Here is a 17875-nt window from a genome sequence, read left to right as displayed (position 1 = left end):
AAAAATGACATGCCAAATGTGGCATGTCAGGGGGTCACTAGTACTTTAAGCAGAAATTCAATTTTTTGGGTGAAACTCCACTTTAAAGACCGCCTTCCGTACATATACTGCGGCAAGGCGGCTCTATGGTGCAAAATCACGTACCTGTACATGATTTTGTTCAATAGTCACCGGGGGCGCGTGCCGCCGAAGCCACGATAGTGTGTGGATGGCCGCAGGGGGAGCCAATGAGCGGGCCCGGCGGACATCGCGTCTGGCGGACATCACGCCACCCACGATTGCTCCCCACAGAGACAGCACATCGGTATGCCGATGTAAACAAGCAGACCATCATGCTGTCAGGCATGAGGACACACTGATCTAGTGTTCCTGCTAATTAGAAACACAGGTCACCGTGTCCATGTAGTTAGTCCACCCCCCACCCCCACAGTAAGAAAGAACTAGTAGGGAATACACTTAACTGTTTGATCGTCCCTGATGTTAACCCATTCTCTACCAATGTAATTTATACAGTGTCAGTGCATATTTTTAGCACTGATCACCGTAATAATGTCACTGGTTCCCAAAAATTGTCAGCTAGGTGTCCGATCTGTCTGCAATGTCGCAGTCCCACTAAAAATTGCTGATCACCACCATTGCAAGTAAAAAATAAATAAAAATGCTATAACTATATAGCGTCTGCAAAATAGGGGATAACTTATCCGCAAACCAATCAATATACGCTTATTGGGATTTTTTTTTTTTACCAAGAATATGTAGCAGAATACATATTGGCTTAAATTGATGAAGAAATAAAATTTATTTACATTTTTTTTTATTGGATATGTTTTATAGCAGAAAGTAAAAAATATTGGGTTTTTTTTTTTTAAAAATTTTTGTTCTTTTTTTGTTTATAGCTCAAAAAATAAAAACCGCAGAGGTGATCAAATACCACCAAAAGAAAGCTCTATTTGTGGGGAAAAAAATGACATACATTTTATTTGGGTACAGCATTGCATGACTGCGCAATTGTCAGTTAAAATACTGAAGTGCTGTATCGCCAAAAATGGCCTGGTCATTAAGGGGGTAAAAACCTTCCTGGGCTGAAGTGTTTAAACTATTGTAGTATTTTTTTGGCCTGTTGGGAATTTAATTATGCACCCTTGCAAGCTGGTTGTTCCACTTTAAGGGGTTTTTGGCTAGAAGTGAACTTATTTCATTACACTGAATGCTCACTCCATGGTTCAGTGTACATTGACATACCTTTGCATCAGCTAGAATATGTTCCTTTAAAGCACAGTTCCACCCACAGTTTACACTCCTCACCATGCAGCACTAATGTGCATCCTTAAAATGAATTGCCAATTTATTATTTTTGGGAAATCTTGGTCAGCTTGGCATGGCGTCTATGGAACATTTAACATTGGTGTCTATGGAAATCCTTGGCCAGCTTGGCATTGCTTGGCTCCAGTAACATTTAACATTGGCGTCTATGCGCCATGCCAAGCTGACCAAAATTTCACCGCACTGCACATGCTGGAGATCGACAGGTGCATGCAGGGTAGCCAGCATGCACAGAACACAGGAAGAAGGGCACTGTGGTTTCAGATGCCCACACTGGAGATGGGTGCGCTGTGCAGAAACTTCACAAAGTAAATAAACAATGCTGCTCAGATAGAAAACTGGGCATAGTTTACAGCAGGGGTATTTCTATAGTAAAAGTCATATTTCGTCCGGGTCTCCGTTTTAACAGCCAAAAGAAAGGAGCAGAGACCCGCTTGTTTTTCTGTGTTGCATCTCCAAAAAACGTATTATTATTTTATATGCTCTATCCTTTTGTATAAAGATGTCTGTGGAATTCTAAGTCTTTACAATCTATTTTCATTCAGGAAACTGCTGCCAGAGTAAACCAAACCGCCCTGGAAGCAGTGACACCATCTCCATCTTTCCAGCAGAGACATGAGAGCATGAGGCCGGTGTAAGTTAATCACTTGTGACATTTGATCATCCATAACAGTATTCCTATAACCAGTGTTGCAGAGTACATGAATGCTTTAGACTTTACTTTAAAAGCTGAATTCCAGCCTTCCCCCAATTCTTTCCCAGTTTTACAGAGTCCTCTCCTTTACTGAAATTGCTTGCTCTGATTTTACTGCACGCTGTGAGATTTCCACAATGTGTATTAGAAGCTGCACAATTCGGATAGAGCCAGACTCATTTCCTGGCTGGAGGACCTCAAGCATTATCTGGCCTTCAGCTCCCCTTTTCTTCATTAGATTTCAGTTCTTTTAATCATGGAGTCTCGTCTCAGCATTACCTGGGGTTCAGTTTTAGCATGCTACATACAAACTGTCCCATCAGTCATGACCTGCTTACATTGCATAGAAAAGTACATAGATCCTGTAACAACATCAATGAACCTCAAATAAGGTATGTAATGATAACGGAAACATTTCATTTAAAAAAAAAAAAAGTATTAGCATGTTGGTGAAGGATGCATGGATAAACCAGGGAAGGTAAAATACAAGCAAATTGAACTTCAGCTTTATGGGAGCATGTATATTGAGTTTTTGTGTTGTCTACCTTAAACTGAACCATGACATTCCTCTGGCTATTCCATCTAGCAGTACTACTGTATAGAAGCTGTTGTAAGGTCATCTTTTCCTTTCCTCGTGTCACAGCTTTCTACCAATTCCTAGATAGCAGCTGTGAAACTCTGTGTAAAAAAACAGTTAGCTTACTTTCACTTCTACCACTATCACTCATTTCCCCATTGGCTGAAATAAATGTTTTCACTGTTGGCAAACCTCATTCCATAGACAACAAATGGTAGGTCCATCCAACTGGTAAAGGTGTGGTGAAGCCATTGTGTCCAGGCCAGTCTTTGTAAGAACTTATTTTATTTTCAACTGCAGTTTTACCATCCACCTAAAATATAACATACACCTGGAGGGGGGCTCATACATACTGCGGATTGGCTTGATGGACACAGCAAATGTAACTCAACTCATTTTAATTCGCCCATTGAAGATAAGACCATGCTGCAACCACAAACCAAACGTTTGGCTTGTGGCTGCAGCGCAATATTTCAATAATAAATCCAGCTTTAGCTATTCCACATTTTACATATTTAATTAGGCTCTATACATAAAAAGCAATGTTTTTAAAAAAAGGTAACAAAGATAACATAATTACTAGTAGCAAGCTAATCAATTTTACATAAAAATCTAAAAACTATTAAAATTACTATACATTCACTTTAAAACAATACTTTCACCTTTTATGTCAACTTGAAAAGAAATGATGCCGCCAGCAGTCTGCTCATGTGCTTTTTGCTCATTTTCTTGTCTGTAGTCATCTGATCCTTAGTAAAGCTTCTTTACAGTATTGCTTCATGATCTAATGAAGGGATCATTTTAAGGATTGCCATTTGTCCCTGAAAGTGGGCACAGATTCTTAAGAGGGATAGATCAAAGGACAGCATGTTAAACCTCTGCTATGTCTGGATACAGGCAGGAGCTTTCTGGTGTGTTTACTTGAGAAGCAGAAGACTTAGATCTTCACTAGTAATACGGCACGCCTGGCATTGCAGCCCATCCAGTAATCTCCGTCCTGTGAGGTCTGGTTTATTATTTTTTTCTGTGGTATCTTTTGGCACAGATGTTACATAGTAAGATCCAAAGGGTCTTCATGACCTCAGTTTTTCCATATCCCTAAGTCTGCCTTCTAGAGCAATTGACATGAGGTGGCAACCTGCTTAGAATATACGATATGAAGAAAACATATATCCAAAGGAAAGTTCATCGTTCCAAAAAGTGAAATGTTACTTTGCATCCACAGCTTAAAAAGACAAGATACAATATCCTTCTTCTCCAAAATAATCCATACACATTCTCTACTTAAGCGGACCCCCCCCCGAGCTTCCAGGGCTATAAGTATGACCACTACCCTCCACAATATAAATCAGCACTTTTATTTACTTTTGTTCTTTATTTTTTTTTTTAATCTTAGGCCTGGGAATTTCCATCACTAAAAATCAAATAGTTATCTTGGGAGCGAGGATAAGAGGGTGGCTACGTTCTTACATAAAGTGGGACAATGGAGAACAAACATAGCCACCCTTTAACAGGAAGTCAGAACACAGCAGCAAAAAAAAAGAAGGAATCTAGAGATTTGGAGGAGGCTAAAAGAAAAAGGACACTTACCTGTCCAAGGATCCAGCGCTGTCCTAACGCAGGCCGGTTCTTCACTGGTCTTCGGGTCTCCAGTACCACCATGTTTAGCAGCAAAGTGGGGAGGGGTGGGTGAACTTCCATTTGGATCCCCTAGGCCTATCAAAGATGCCTGCTTCCCCCTCCCCAAAAAAATATTTCCAAAAGTGGGAGAGGAGGGTGGAGGAGGCAGAAAAGCATAACTTCTGCTTTTGGGTGAAGTTCCGCTCTAAGAATACATATTTAAATAGAATTAAAAAAAAAGTTTAGTGTCTCTTTAATACATTGCTTCATTCAATTGTTACCCTATTCAATTGTTACCTATATCAGCCTAATGTTTAAACATACATAACATGGAATGGCAATTCATTTTTAAAGGAAACGGGTATTAAGAGAAATATGGATACTGCTATCACTGCAGGTATGTCTTCCTGCATTATAACTTTGTGTCACTGACTTGGAACTAGCCTACAGCAGATGACAGTGAAGTCTCCTAATCTACATTGTTGTCTTGGGTCAGAATGTATTGGAGCTATTGGATCAGCATGACAGCCAGGCACCTAGCATTTTCAGTATGGCTTCCATACCTTCTGAGGCACTGACCCAGAACAAGTTTGCAGATCAGAACTAGTAACTTCATTCCTACTTCATTGGCTGTATGCTTGTTTCAGGTCAGTCACTCAGAAAGTATTGTTGCTAAGACAGCCTGATAGTTAGCATTTTCAGAAGGATGTCATCAATGATGGCCCCCATGTTTTCCTCAGGTTTCTTTTAAATAATAGTCCAGTACACATAGAGTCCTGAATCACTTTTAACAGCTTAGCGTTCAATAAACAGTCCAAAAGAAAGCCACTGCATTCTATGTTTGGGGTAAACATGCAGGTGCTCACCCACTTGTAAAGCACCGTCAATTTACACAGCGTGTTACATATTATATATACATATTTTACATTCACATCAGGCCCTGCCCACAAGGAGCTTACAATCTAAGGTCCCTAACTCACATTTATACATGCACATAATAGGGCCAATTTAGATAGGAGGCAATTAACCTACCAGCATGTCTTTGGAGTGTGGGAGGAAACCCAGGCACAAGGAGAACATGAAAACTCCATGCAGGTGGTGCTGTGGTTGGAATTTGAATCGACACCCATAGTGCTGCCCGGTGGAGGTTCTAACCACTTAGCCACTGTGCTGTCCCAGCACTCACAGGTCTTGCAGAGGCAATAGATTAAAACAGCAGCGTTTTTATTGTCGACATTTTAGTGAAGCTCAGTCCATCTTTCTCACTTGTAGTTTTATCTGTAACAGTAATACAGCTTGGAGCTCATAATTTTTTACATAGGTTGGCTGGCTGAACGAAAAAAGAAAAAAAGATTCCTCCATCCACACTAAACAGCGCAGAAGGACAAATCTTCCCTGCCCTTTAATGTATTCTGACTGCAAACTCCAGCAGCTGCCAGAATACCTGAACAATGTCTGCATCTGATTGGATGTAGACACTGCTCGGCCAGGAATTTTTCACGAATTTCAATATTCTACACTATATTGTTAGGTTCCTCCACCCCAAACTCGCTCATCCACACTATATTACCAAAAGTATTGGGCCACCCCTCCAAATCATTTGGTGGACGGGGGATTATGGTGTGGGGTTGTTTTTCAGGGGTTGGGCTTGGCCCCTTAGTTCCAGTAAAGGGAACTCTTAAGGTGTCAGCATACCAAGACATTTTAGACAACTTCATGCTCCCAACTCTGTGGGAACAGTTTGGGGATGACCCCTTCCTGTTCCAACATGACTGCGCATCAGTGCACAAAGCAAGGTCCATAAAGACCTGGATGAGGGAGTTTGGGGTTGAGGAACTTGACTGGCCTGCGCAGAGTCCTGACCTCAACCTGATAGAACACTTTTGGGATGAATTAAAGTGGAGACTGTGAGCCAGATTTTTTCGTCAACATCGGTGCCTGACCTCACAAATGCGCTTCTGGAAGAATGGTAAAACATTCCCACAGACAACCTCCAAAACCTTGTGGACAGTCTTCCCAGAAGAGTTGAAGCTGTTACAGCTGCATAGGGTGGGCCAACTCAATATTGAACCCTACAGGCCAAGACTGGGATGCCATTAAAGTTCATGTAAGTGTAAAGGCAGGTGTCACAATACTTTTGACAATATAGTGTATATATACAAATAATAATAATGTCCAGAAAAGAGACATAGGAGTGGATTTTCTAAAGACAAATAGACTGTGCACTCTCCAAGTGCAGTTTAACTCATTTTCCCTAGAGCTTAGTAAATGTGGTAAAGCTCTGCTGATTTCCAACATCCAATTATGTGCAAGCAAAATGCTCTTTTTTTATTTCCCCTGCACCTGATTGCGTAAAGTAAAGCTTTACCACATTTACTAAAAAAAAAAAAAAAAAAAATGTTCAGTTGGGAAGTACACAGTCTATTTGCCTTCAGTAATTCCCCCCTGTTGGTGGTCAGGGGAGAAATGGCCCTTTTTTGGTAGTTGTCAGTGGTATATTACTTCTCTTATGCTGGAAGTCAGTGGGAAAGTGTTCCTTTACATTGGTGGTTATCCTAAAATTGTCCCTTTACATTGGAAATCGGGGAAAACGTTCCATTTACATTGATGGTCAGCAGGACGAGAGATGTTCTCTTGTGTTGGAGGTCAGTGGAAAGAGTGGCCTTCTGTTCATTGATGGTCAATGTAGTCCCTCTGCTGAGTGCTGACTAAAACGACAGTCAATGTCAGCAGGAAATAATAATCTTACCATTGCTTGCTTCTCAAAAAATAAAGTAGAGTTCCGTGGACCCCTGGTTGAGAAAGGCTGGTCTAAGATGCTCAAGACCCTTTAGTCTAAAATACTTAGATGTTGGTTTTCTCTGGACTGTTATAATCATTTCATACCCTTGTTTCTGCAGGCCTCCACGCTCGAACCCTAGGACCACACGTACAAACAGTACCAGTTCAGTGGGCTCTGACTCCTCTGTTCTCACTGCTCTCTCCCTGGACTCCATCGTAGCTCCAGACACTCCAATCCAGTTTGACATCATCTCTCCAGTGAGTGAGGACCAGTCCGGACAACCCAGAACTCCGGGACAGTCTGGCAGGTACATAACCTGAAAACCTGGGTCAGCTGTATAAAGACTGGGAAAAGTTAAGGAGTTGACCATAAAAACCAATAAGATTGTAGCTGACAGTTCAAGTATGATGGGAAAAAAAAAAAAAAATATATATATATATATATATATATATATATATATCTATCTGTTTAATTGCTACAGAGTGCGCCTTCACTTGTCACAGACTTTATAAATGATCTTTATGCATGTGTTGGGCTAGAAGATAGTGTGTATATATAAGTATCCGCTTACACCTACATTTTCTTTATTGACCCTTGCAGAAGAACTAACCCTTTTGGAGAATCGGGAGAAAAACCTGTGTCTGAAGGTAATCTATACTCATGTATGTTTGTTTCTATAGCATTGATTTTTAGGGAATTATATAATTATCACTTCTGTACAGATTCACTAGTAAACATTCTTTAGATGCACCAGTATGGAATTCTTAGGCCTCACATGACTGCTTAAGCCGGCCATAGATGGGTCGAAACGGCCGGTTCAGCAGGGACAGGTTGATTGGCTGTTTCCATCTATGGGCAGGCTGATTGTACCCAAGTTAATCCATCGTTCCACTTGGGTACAACAAGCATATGGCACCTGTGGTTGCAGGAAAGCAAATCTCATCGTCTATGGCCTGCCTTACACCTGTAGTCTAAGAATGAGCCTTGTCTTTAAGGAGTTGGAGTTGTCAGGTGCTGCCTGCAGGCCGCCCATTCATCTCTATGGGATTGCAGCGGCTGCAGAGACATGGCCCAATTTGACAGCTGTGCAGATGCAAATGGAAGGCCTCAAACACAAACAGCAGCTGATTAGCCAGTTGAGACATCCCAAATAATTTTAGCATACAATACATCAAATAACTAAAGTCACATCAGTGAAAGATTTAGATCTGATTGATTTAGTTCTGTAGCCTGTCATTGATCCCTTTTAGTTTTTACATTCAAATTCTTTTTTTTTTTCACACTATAGATTCAATCCTCCACCAGTTATTCATTGTAAGGTTTCTTGGATCTATGGAAGTAAAGACGGATGAGAACCCTGAAGTTGTATATGAAACTATGCGCCAAATCCTAGCTGCCCGTGCAATACACAATATCTTCCGGATGACCGAGTCCCACCTCCTCGTGACCTGTGACTGCTTGAAGTGAGTTGTTTTCACATTCCCATAGCTCAGTATGAGAACAAAGCCAGGTTGCTTTGCCATCTTGTGGGTCAGTTTTATGGTACGAGAGTTAAAACGGAGTTCCACCCACATCTTTGATTTTTTTTTTTTTTTTTTTTAATAACTCTTACTCTTGCATAATGCATATTTAGCAATTCTTACTCTTGTCATTAGCACTGCCTAATGCTTATTTTATTGGTAAAAATACCTTTTGATTTTGCCTTCTTGGGGATTCCCATAAGCATATTCTTCCCATAAGCATATTCTTCTGGGATACGGCACTGCTGTATTCCCAGCATGCACTGCCCATTCTAGCGCATGCGCAGTAACAGCACGTAGCGGCGCTGGAAACTACACAGGTTGCCATCACAACGGGCGGCCGCGATGGAAGTGCCCGCCTCGTTATTATGGCAACCTAGCCCTCGGTGCTGCCCACTGACTCCTGGGAAATGACACACATCTCTCAGGAGCAGAGGCACCGAGGGAAATTACGTCAGGTGCCACAGTGAGGAAGGGGAAGATTAGAAGGGACCACATAGCAACAGGCATTAAAAGATAAGTAAAAAAAAATGTTTTTGTCCAAATGTCATTAGGTTATTTGCTGCACAGTAATGTAAACTTATTTTTATGGGTGGAACTCCACTTTAATAGTGCTTTTATAACTACTGTCTACTAGTCCATAGTGTACAGTAATTAGCTTTGGTGGCACCCAGGATAGAAACCCTTTATTATATATACAATGACAGAATAAATACACAGTTTAAATTGCTTTTTATTGTGCCAGTGAGCGTTTATAATGATGCCAGTAGGGAACTGGGGGGCACAGAGAAGCCCAGCAAGAAGCAGAAAATACATTTTTTTTTACTAGTCATTCTACGTGGCAAAATATGGCCAAGCCTTTATTCACACCTAAGCAAAGCGTATTTCTGGTGATTTTGAAGAAATGTTTAGGCTTTTTACAGGCCTTTTATCATCGGGAGGAGAGGGTCCTTCAGGCACAAAAATGTGCTTATCACACATTTATAGGTGCTCCTATTGAAGTCTATGGTGCCAAAAACACCTGAAAATGCTTAAAACGTATGGCAGCTAAAAGTACGAGTATGAACAGAGACAATTGGAAAGAATGGGATTCTGTATGTTGAGCAGAGTCAGGCGTAGGGAAACAAGCTGAAAAACACTGAGAATGTGAAAAAAAAAAGCAGCAAACGCCAAATGTGTGTTCTATGGCCTCCATGAATTTGGTTGCAGTATTTCATAAGCAATTACAGTAGAAACAGCACTACTCGAACCCTGGTGGTATTAGGTGTAGGTTCTCCAGTACGGAAGACTATTCCTCTTAGCAGTTTATAGACCGAGTTATCTTATCGCATTCTTGCGAGCAACTAGTGTTTGTTGGAATAATCTAATATCTCAGCCAGCAACTGGTAGCACTCCCAATATAAATGTGTTAAACAACAAATTAAACAGTTGTGCTAATTGTTGCAATCCATATTCAAAATCAAAAATATATAAACAGTGCCATCAACATTATTTTATTTCTTCCTTAAGAACTTCATGACCGCCCGCCGCAGTTGTATTGCGGCAGGTTGGCTCTCCTGGCCAGACCGCTGGCTTGCGCAGTTGCGAGCGGGCACACTCCGGCGGTTCGGGCAGACTCGATGTCTCCCGGCGGTTGCTTAATACAGAGGCAGTATGGGGATCTGCCTTTGTAAACAAGGCGGATCCCCATTCTAACAGGCGACACATCAGAGATCTTCTCTTCTCAGTGATCGGGAACAGTGATCTGTCATGTCCCAGGGAGCCCACCCCTCTACAGTTAGAACATGCTGAGGGGACACAACTAACCCCTTGATCGCCCCCTAGTGTTAACCCCTTCCCTGCCAGTGTCATTTTTACATTGATCAGTGCATTTTTATAAAATCTATCCCATAGATTGTAGACGCGATAACTTTTGTGCAAACCAATCAATATACGCCTATTGCCATATTTTTTTTTTTTTTACCAAAAATACATAGGAGAATATATATCGGCCTAAACTGATGAATAAATTAGTTTTTTTTTATGGGTTTTTTTTTTGTGGATATGTATTATAGCAAAAAGTCGCTCTTTGTTTATAGCGCAAAAAATAGAAACCGCTGAGGTGATCAAATACCACCAAAAGAAAGCTCTCTTTGTGGGGAAAAAAGTACCTCAATTTTGTTTGGGTACAACGTCATACGACCGCGCAATTGTCAGTTAAAGCGACACAGTGCCGTATCTCAAAAAGTGGCCTGGTCATTAAGGGGTTAAAGTGTGCAGTGAGCTAATTAATCCACTTGTGAAAAATCAAACCGTGAAAAACATAAATTTCAGTAACTCATTCCTTAAACCTCTATTTCATGGTGTGATTTTTATCAATGTAGTGTTAGATCAGAGTCCAATATATCTTCTGTGCAAAATGTTACTGGGGTAATCTTTTAATCTTCTTATTCATAAAATAAAACTTGCTCCCCAGTGTTCCCCCCTCGGATTTTGTGCTCACCTCAATTGTTGTGACCTCAAAACTAAGTTTGGTCAGAAAAAGCGATTTAGTCCCCCAGGACTAATGAGATGTCTTTTTCTCCTTCCAGTTTCTCTGTATGTGTCTCCAAATGGCAGTGATTAACTGGTGCATGCAAAAGATAAGAGGCTCCACATAGTGCTTAAACTGTTTAAAACTTTGAACTTTATTAAAATAAATATATTGCATTCCAGTGCACCAACTATGTACAGCGCTATTTAAATGCACAACTCTGTGACAACAGCTTTGTGCTTTGCTAATGGGTATCTCAGCGCCTTGTTCCAACATATGCCCCTCCCCTACGCATTACGCCACAGGGTCACGTGACTTCCTCAGGGGGATATCTTATTGCATTGTGATTTTTATGATCTTTCTCTTATATGTTGTGTTCATTTTCAGATTGATTGATCCACAAACACAAGTTACACGATTAAGGGTGAGTGTTTATACTGTGGTCGTCTTTACATGGTGCTTCCTATAGTGGAAGTAAATAGAAACGCTTTCAATAGGGATAAAGATAAATGTATGCAAGCAACCAAATATATGCTTGTCTTTTTGCTATTAATGTATTCGTAGCATTTGATTTAACAAAGTTTGATATTGTTTCCTCTACAGTTCCCATTGCCAAATGTGGTTTTGTACTCCACGCATCAGGAAAACAAGCGGTTATTTGGGTTTGTTCTGCGTACAGCGGGAGGGCGTTCAGAAGGTCGCCCTGTTTCCGTGTGTTATATTTTTGAGTCGAACAACGAGGGAGAAAAGGTACACATAACCTGCTTTGTAGTCATACTTTGATATTTCTGAACATCATCCAGATCATAACATTCCCTTTCACATCGATTTCAAAACCGTATCAGATGTGGATTGACAGTCAGGGCCACAATATGAGACTTGTATTTGTTTATAGCCCTGCCAGTGTCAGAATTTAATATCTGTTTATCATGTGTTCACAGATTTGTGACTCTGTTGGTCTAGCTAAGCAGATTGCACTCCACGCTGAATTGGTATGTATATTCCTGACTTATAAGCGATCCTGTGGGTATGGTATCTACAAACCCTGCAATATCTTACCCTTTTTTTCCCAAAGGACCGAAGAGCCTCTGAGAAACAGAAAGAAATCGAGAAAGTCAAAGAAAAGCAAGAAAAGGAAATCAGCAAACAGAAACAGATAGAAAAGGTAATATGAGGATACCCTGGAGCACTGGCTGCTTTAAAGGCGCAGGGGCTAACCAGAGTTAGCCATTGATCAAAGCACGGACTCAAGTGCTATTAAACACAAAAGCAAACATTTATTATATTGCAACTTACCAATTCTTAAATGTGATGGCTGCATTCATTTTCTTTTTTAGGCTTTCTTTCCCTTATTTTCATCTGGTGATCTGGCCAGCAAGTCTGTTGTTTTTCACCAGAACAATCTCTCTTGCAAATATAGCAGTTACCTTGTTGATCAAACCATTTGCCACTGACAGTAGTGCTTACAATGGTCAGCTTTTATTTATTCATGTAAAACCTTTATTCCGAAAGACAAAAGTGTTGCTGTAACTGCATTGTGAGCTGGAGTGTGGCTTCAGTTTGTTAGTGTATCTAAATTTGCTAGTACATATAACATTCCCCTCCCCCAAACTGATAATGCTGCTGTCCAAAGGTGCCCTCTGTAGTCCTTCATCCAGAGTGGGGGGCACTCTAATACAGGAGGTGTGTTGTTGGCCAGATCACCATGTGAAAACAGAGGAGGGAAATGAAAACTTACTAAAAAAAGAAAACAAATGCAGCCATCAAATCTGATTGGTAAGCTGCAATATGTTCCATTTTTGGTTTTGGTTTAAAACCACATTCAGTTCCTTGTTTACAATTTTAAGAAATAGGTAAAACATTGTAATTGGTGGTCTTGACATTTCAGTCCTTTATATGCTCCTGTGTAATAGTAATGGTTTCTTCTTAAGAAAGACATCACAGAGTATCATCTGTGAAAGGATGGCCATTAATAGAAATCAAATAGCTCTTTAGGTTCTATTACCATACTACCTGATTATTACTAGCAGAACTATAGCTGTGATCAAAACTAAACCTGTAATGTAAGATGGATTCAGCTCTGCTCTCCACCCCTTGGACGTGTTTCGCCCCCTAGTGGGCTTGATCCTTGAGGAAGCCTCGATAATTAAGCCCACTAGGGGGCAAAATGGATCTGAGGGACCTTTCCTGTGGGTGGAGAGCAGAGCTGAAGCCATCTTACATTACTGGATAGGTTTTGGTCATAGTGAGTCAGCGTCCTGTGTGCGATCAGTTGCCAATTTTCTGATGTAGACTGTGCTATGAATAAATTGCTCCTGAACACCACTAGAGGGTGCTGTTGGGAAATATACATGGCTTTGGGCTGACTATGAAGGGCTCAATGAGATGAATACACAGAACTAAGAGATTATGGGCCAGGCTGTTTCAAATGGGATTATCTTCAGGAAGGTTGACCCATCATTCTTTCAGTGGTTGTAGGGAAAACTGTAAATGTATGATCCCTAGTAAAAGGATAGTGCTATATTAAGGATGTCTTCTGGCACCTTATTTACAAGAAAGGCATGGAAGCATGTGCCACCTTTCCAGATTTGCCAGTTCTTATTACTAATCTCATACTGTATACATATTTTTGAGACCCATAGATTATTGATACTCACACAAAGGTGTGAATACATACAGTGTGGGCTTCAGTGATATGTCTATATGCTTTAACTTCTATTTTAATTACAAATGTGAAGACCTCCGCACCTTTATAACAAAACCCATAATAACTTTTTTCCCTAGTGTCTTTGGTCCAGTGACATCACAGGTTCTCTTTGCCCTCCTTTTCCCTCGTTGGTGGGGGGATCCTGAATGCTGAAGAGAGTGGTGCTGCTTCTGCAGCATTCTCCTATGAGTCCAGGAAAGGGAGGGTGGAGCCATGACACCCTGAGCCCATAGAATGTAGGTGAATGATACTGGGAGTCCTTCAACCAGGAAGAGGAGCGACTCTAAATTTGTTGACAGGTGAGGCTACAGGGGAGAGCACCGGAGATAGGGTGAGTATTGCAGCTGTGGACTGACATTTCTACTTTTATGCCCAAGCTGGAGTTGGGCTTTAACTACTTCCCACCCGGCCACTGCACATAAATGGCCGGGTGGTCCTTTCCTCGTTCTGAGTGGACAATCAGGAACGTCCCTCAGAACGAGTGCTCGCTGCACGGCCACGAGGCACGCTGCGGCTCGAACCTGTGATCATTCTGATCACAGGATCCAGCTGAGCAGAGATTGGGATATGGGTGCTGTGATTGGCCCTACTCGATCACCTGACAGCTGTCACAATGTAAACAGAGACGTGTGTCTCTGTGACAGGTCTCCCCGCCGAACTCAGTGAGAGTTCATGGGGGGGGGGGATCTGCAGATCTGTGGCAGCTCTCTGTGTGAGGATGATTTTAGACAGAGAGCTGTTACAGATCACCCCACAAAGTACACCAAGCACTTATACTCATTTTATCCCTATACACATTTTAGTGTCTCAATAAAAATCTGTCTGTCCCCATCACTGCCAACACCAAATAAACACTGATTTGGGTTATTTTTACCAAAGAAATGTAGCAGCATAATTTTTGGTCAAAATTTATCAAGAGAAATTACTTATTTGCAAAATTTTATAACAGAAACTAAGAAAAATGCATTTTTTTGGAAAATTCTCAGTCTTCTTTTTTTATTTGTAGCATAAAAAATAAAAACCCCAGAGGTGATTAAATACCACCAAAAAAAGCTCTATTTGTGTGAAAAAAATTATAAAAATTTCACTTGTGTACAGTGTTGTATGACCACGCAATTGTCATTCAAAGCGTGACAGCGCTGGGAAGGAAGGGGGTGAAAGTGCAAAGTACTGAAGTGGTTAAAGTATATAGAGATACTGTTAATGCCCTCACTGAGTCTGGTTGCTATGGGCAACTCCATTTACACTCTGTTTTCTGTGCAACAGCATTAATCAGCCTTTATGTTTGAGGAACCTCTTGTGAAACTTTTTTTTAAAGGGTAACTCCACTTTCGTAGTAAAAAAGAAGCAAAAAAAAAATTATATATATATATATATATATATATATATATATATATATATATATATATATATATATATATATATATATATATATATATATATATAATTTTTTATAACATTAAATTACAATATGATTTTGTTACAAAAGCGAGTACACCCCTCACATTTTTGTAAATATTTTATTATATCTTTTCATGTGACAACACTGAAGAAATGACACTTTGCTACAATGTAAAGTAGTGAGTGTGTAGCTTGTATAACAGTGTAAGTTTGCTGTCCCCTCAAAATAACTCAACAAACAGCCATTAATGTCTAAACTGCTGGCAACAAAAGTGAGTACACCCCTAAGTGAAAATGTCCAAATTGGGCCCAAAGTGTCAAAATTTTGTGTGGCCACCATTATTTTTTTAACACTGCCTTACCCCTCTTGGGCATGGCGTTCACCAGAGCTTCACAGGTTGCCACTGGAGTCCTCTTCCACTCCTCCATGATGACATCACAGAGCTGGTGGATGTTAGAGACCTTGCGCTCCTCCACCTTCCGTTTGAGGATGCCCCACAGATGCTTAATAGGGTTTAGGTCTGGAGACATGCTTGGCCAATCTATCACCTTTATCTTCAGTTTCTTTAGCAAGGCAGCAGTTGTTTTGGAGGTGTGTTTGGGGTCGTTATCATGTTGGAATACTGCCCTGCGGCCCAGTTTACTAAGGGAGGGGATCATGCTCTGCTTCAGTATGTCACAGTACATGTTGGCATTCATGGTTCCCTCAATGAACTGTAGCTCCCCAGTGCTGGCAGCACTCATGCAGCCCCAGACCATGACACTCCCACCACCATGCTTGACTGTAAGCAAGACACACTTGTCTTTGTACTCCTCACCTGGTTGCCGCCACACATGCTTGACACCATCTGAACCAAATAAGTTTATCTTGGTCTCATCAGAACACAGGACATGGTTCCAGTAATCCATGTCCTTAGTCTGCTAGTCTTCATCAAACTGTTTGCGGGCTTTCTTGTGCATCATCTTTAGAAGAGGCTTCATTCTGGGACAACAGCCATGCAGACCAATTTGATGCAGTGTGCGGCGTATGGTCTGAGCACTGACAGGCTGACCCCCCCCCCCTTCAACCTCTGCTGCAATGCTGGCAGCACTCATACGTCTATTTCCCAAAGGCGACCTCTGGATGTGACACTGACCACGTGCACTCAACTTCTTTGGTAGACCATGGCGAGGCCTGTTCTGAATGGACCCTTTTAAACAGCTGTATGGTCTTGGCCACTGTGCTGCAGCTCACTTTCAAGATCTTGGCAATCTTCCTAAAAGCCTGGGCCATCTTTATGACACCAGGGAGGGAAAATGGGTTATTGGGCTCAATTTGGACATTTTCACTTAGGGGTGTACTCACTTTTGTTGCCAGCGGTTTAGACATTAATGCCTGTGTGTTGAGTTATTTTGAGGGGACAGCAAATTTACCATGATACAAGCTGTACACTCACTACTTTACATTGCAGCAAAGTGTCATTTCTTCGGTGTTGTCACATAAAAAGATATAATAAAATATTTATAAAAATGTGAGGGGTGTACTCACTTTTGTAACAAAATCATATTGTAATTTAATGTTATTAAAAATGACATTTCCCTTGCAATCTGCTGCACTTTTCTGTAAAATGCAATATGGAGATTTAATCCCCTATCCCCTTCCCCCTCCTTCCCTTACCCCTCCGTTTTGTAATTTGTTCTGTGATTGGTTCGACAATTTGTTTTTGTCTAAATGTCTAGATATGCACTGTAAGAATTGCACTGTTTTTTTTGGTAAGACTGACCATGGACTATATGTTTGTATGTTCCCTTTAATATATAAAATAAAACAAAGATTAAAAAAAAAAAAAAATGCAATATGGAATCCGGCAGGCATTATTTAAACAGAAGCCTCTGTGTGCACAACCCAGATCTCCTGCACAGCCCACAGCAGGGCCTGCTCCCCCATGAGAATCCAGTGTTCAGTGGCTTGTTGGGTTCCAGGCCATGTGACGGGGTGGATGAGTGAATGAGGCTTGATTTTCTATTTGCGGCCACTTGCGTAGCCGCCTGGGCTTCACCTCTTTTTGGATCGGCTGCGGTGTTTACCATAACACCATAGAAATGTTAATTAGTCTAAACTTGGATGCAAAGATTAGTTCATCTTATGATGCTTTTAATCCTGAAAAGCTTTGTTTTTGTCACTTAAATGAGGATTCTTGTGTGCAGTGCAGTCTGTTGGTGCTGTATGAAGTTTGAACTGCAGGATAAGGTGGGTCCTCCTTCATTGAGTTGTGAGCAGACACTGGTGGACTCCTGGATAAAGCAGTTTCCTCCTGCTTCAGCTGCAAGACTGACACGCTGCTTGGCAGATTTACGAGTCAGGTCTCTTTCCAGTGATCGATCTGTTAGACAAGGGCTCTGCAGAAAGCCGGAAATGCAAGCGGCCACAAATACAAATCAAACCTTGCTCGCTTCATCAGGCCATGGACCAGGACTGGTCTGCAGCCCTGGGGTTGGGGAACCCTGGGTCCAGAACGCCCTCCAGATATGTAATTTCCTGTTTGTGTGATTGGCTTAATGATTTTCCCAGAAGTCTGCACTAAGATACAAGTCAGATTTCAGGCATCCCCTGCAACAAGATTTTCATTTTTGGTGAGATACTTCCAAAGGGAAAGCGCGTCTAAAGGGATGCAGACCCTGCCACTTTCCTTATTAGAGCCTTGAAAATGCATCAACTGATTGATAATTATAAAGACACTCCCATCATATTCACTTACC

General features: G+C 41.2%; 1 protein-coding gene across 2 annotated transcripts in view; it reads left to right on the top strand.

The window, feature by feature from the left end:
* The window catches only part of APPL1 (adaptor protein, phosphotyrosine interacting with PH domain and leucine zipper 1), a 78079-nt gene that overhangs the window by 50270 nt on the left and 9934 nt on the right, over positions 1 to 17875 (top strand). For both annotated transcript variants that reach the window (XR_012235242.1, XM_073592251.1), the window contains exons 14-21: positions 1869 to 1957; positions 7115 to 7303; positions 7597 to 7643; positions 8285 to 8459; positions 11416 to 11452; positions 11632 to 11778; positions 11970 to 12020; positions 12104 to 12193. Coding sequence is in view for 1 of the 2 variants with exons in the window: in XM_073592251.1 (XP_073448352.1) it covers positions 1869 to 1957; positions 7115 to 7303; positions 7597 to 7643; positions 8285 to 8459; positions 11416 to 11452; positions 11632 to 11778; positions 11970 to 12020; positions 12104 to 12193 (825 nt within the window). In the remaining variant the exon portion in view is untranslated. The remainder of the gene's footprint in view (positions 1 to 1868; positions 1958 to 7114; positions 7304 to 7596; positions 7644 to 8284; positions 8460 to 11415; positions 11453 to 11631; positions 11779 to 11969; positions 12021 to 12103; positions 12194 to 17875) is intronic.

This window comes from Aquarana catesbeiana, linkage group LG07, assembly GCF_042186555.1.
Source record: "Aquarana catesbeiana isolate 2022-GZ linkage group LG07, ASM4218655v1, whole genome shotgun sequence".
Taxonomy (NCBI): Eukaryota; Metazoa; Chordata; class Amphibia; order Anura; family Ranidae; genus Aquarana; species Aquarana catesbeiana.
This window is presented reverse-complemented; position numbering and strand designations above follow the sequence as displayed.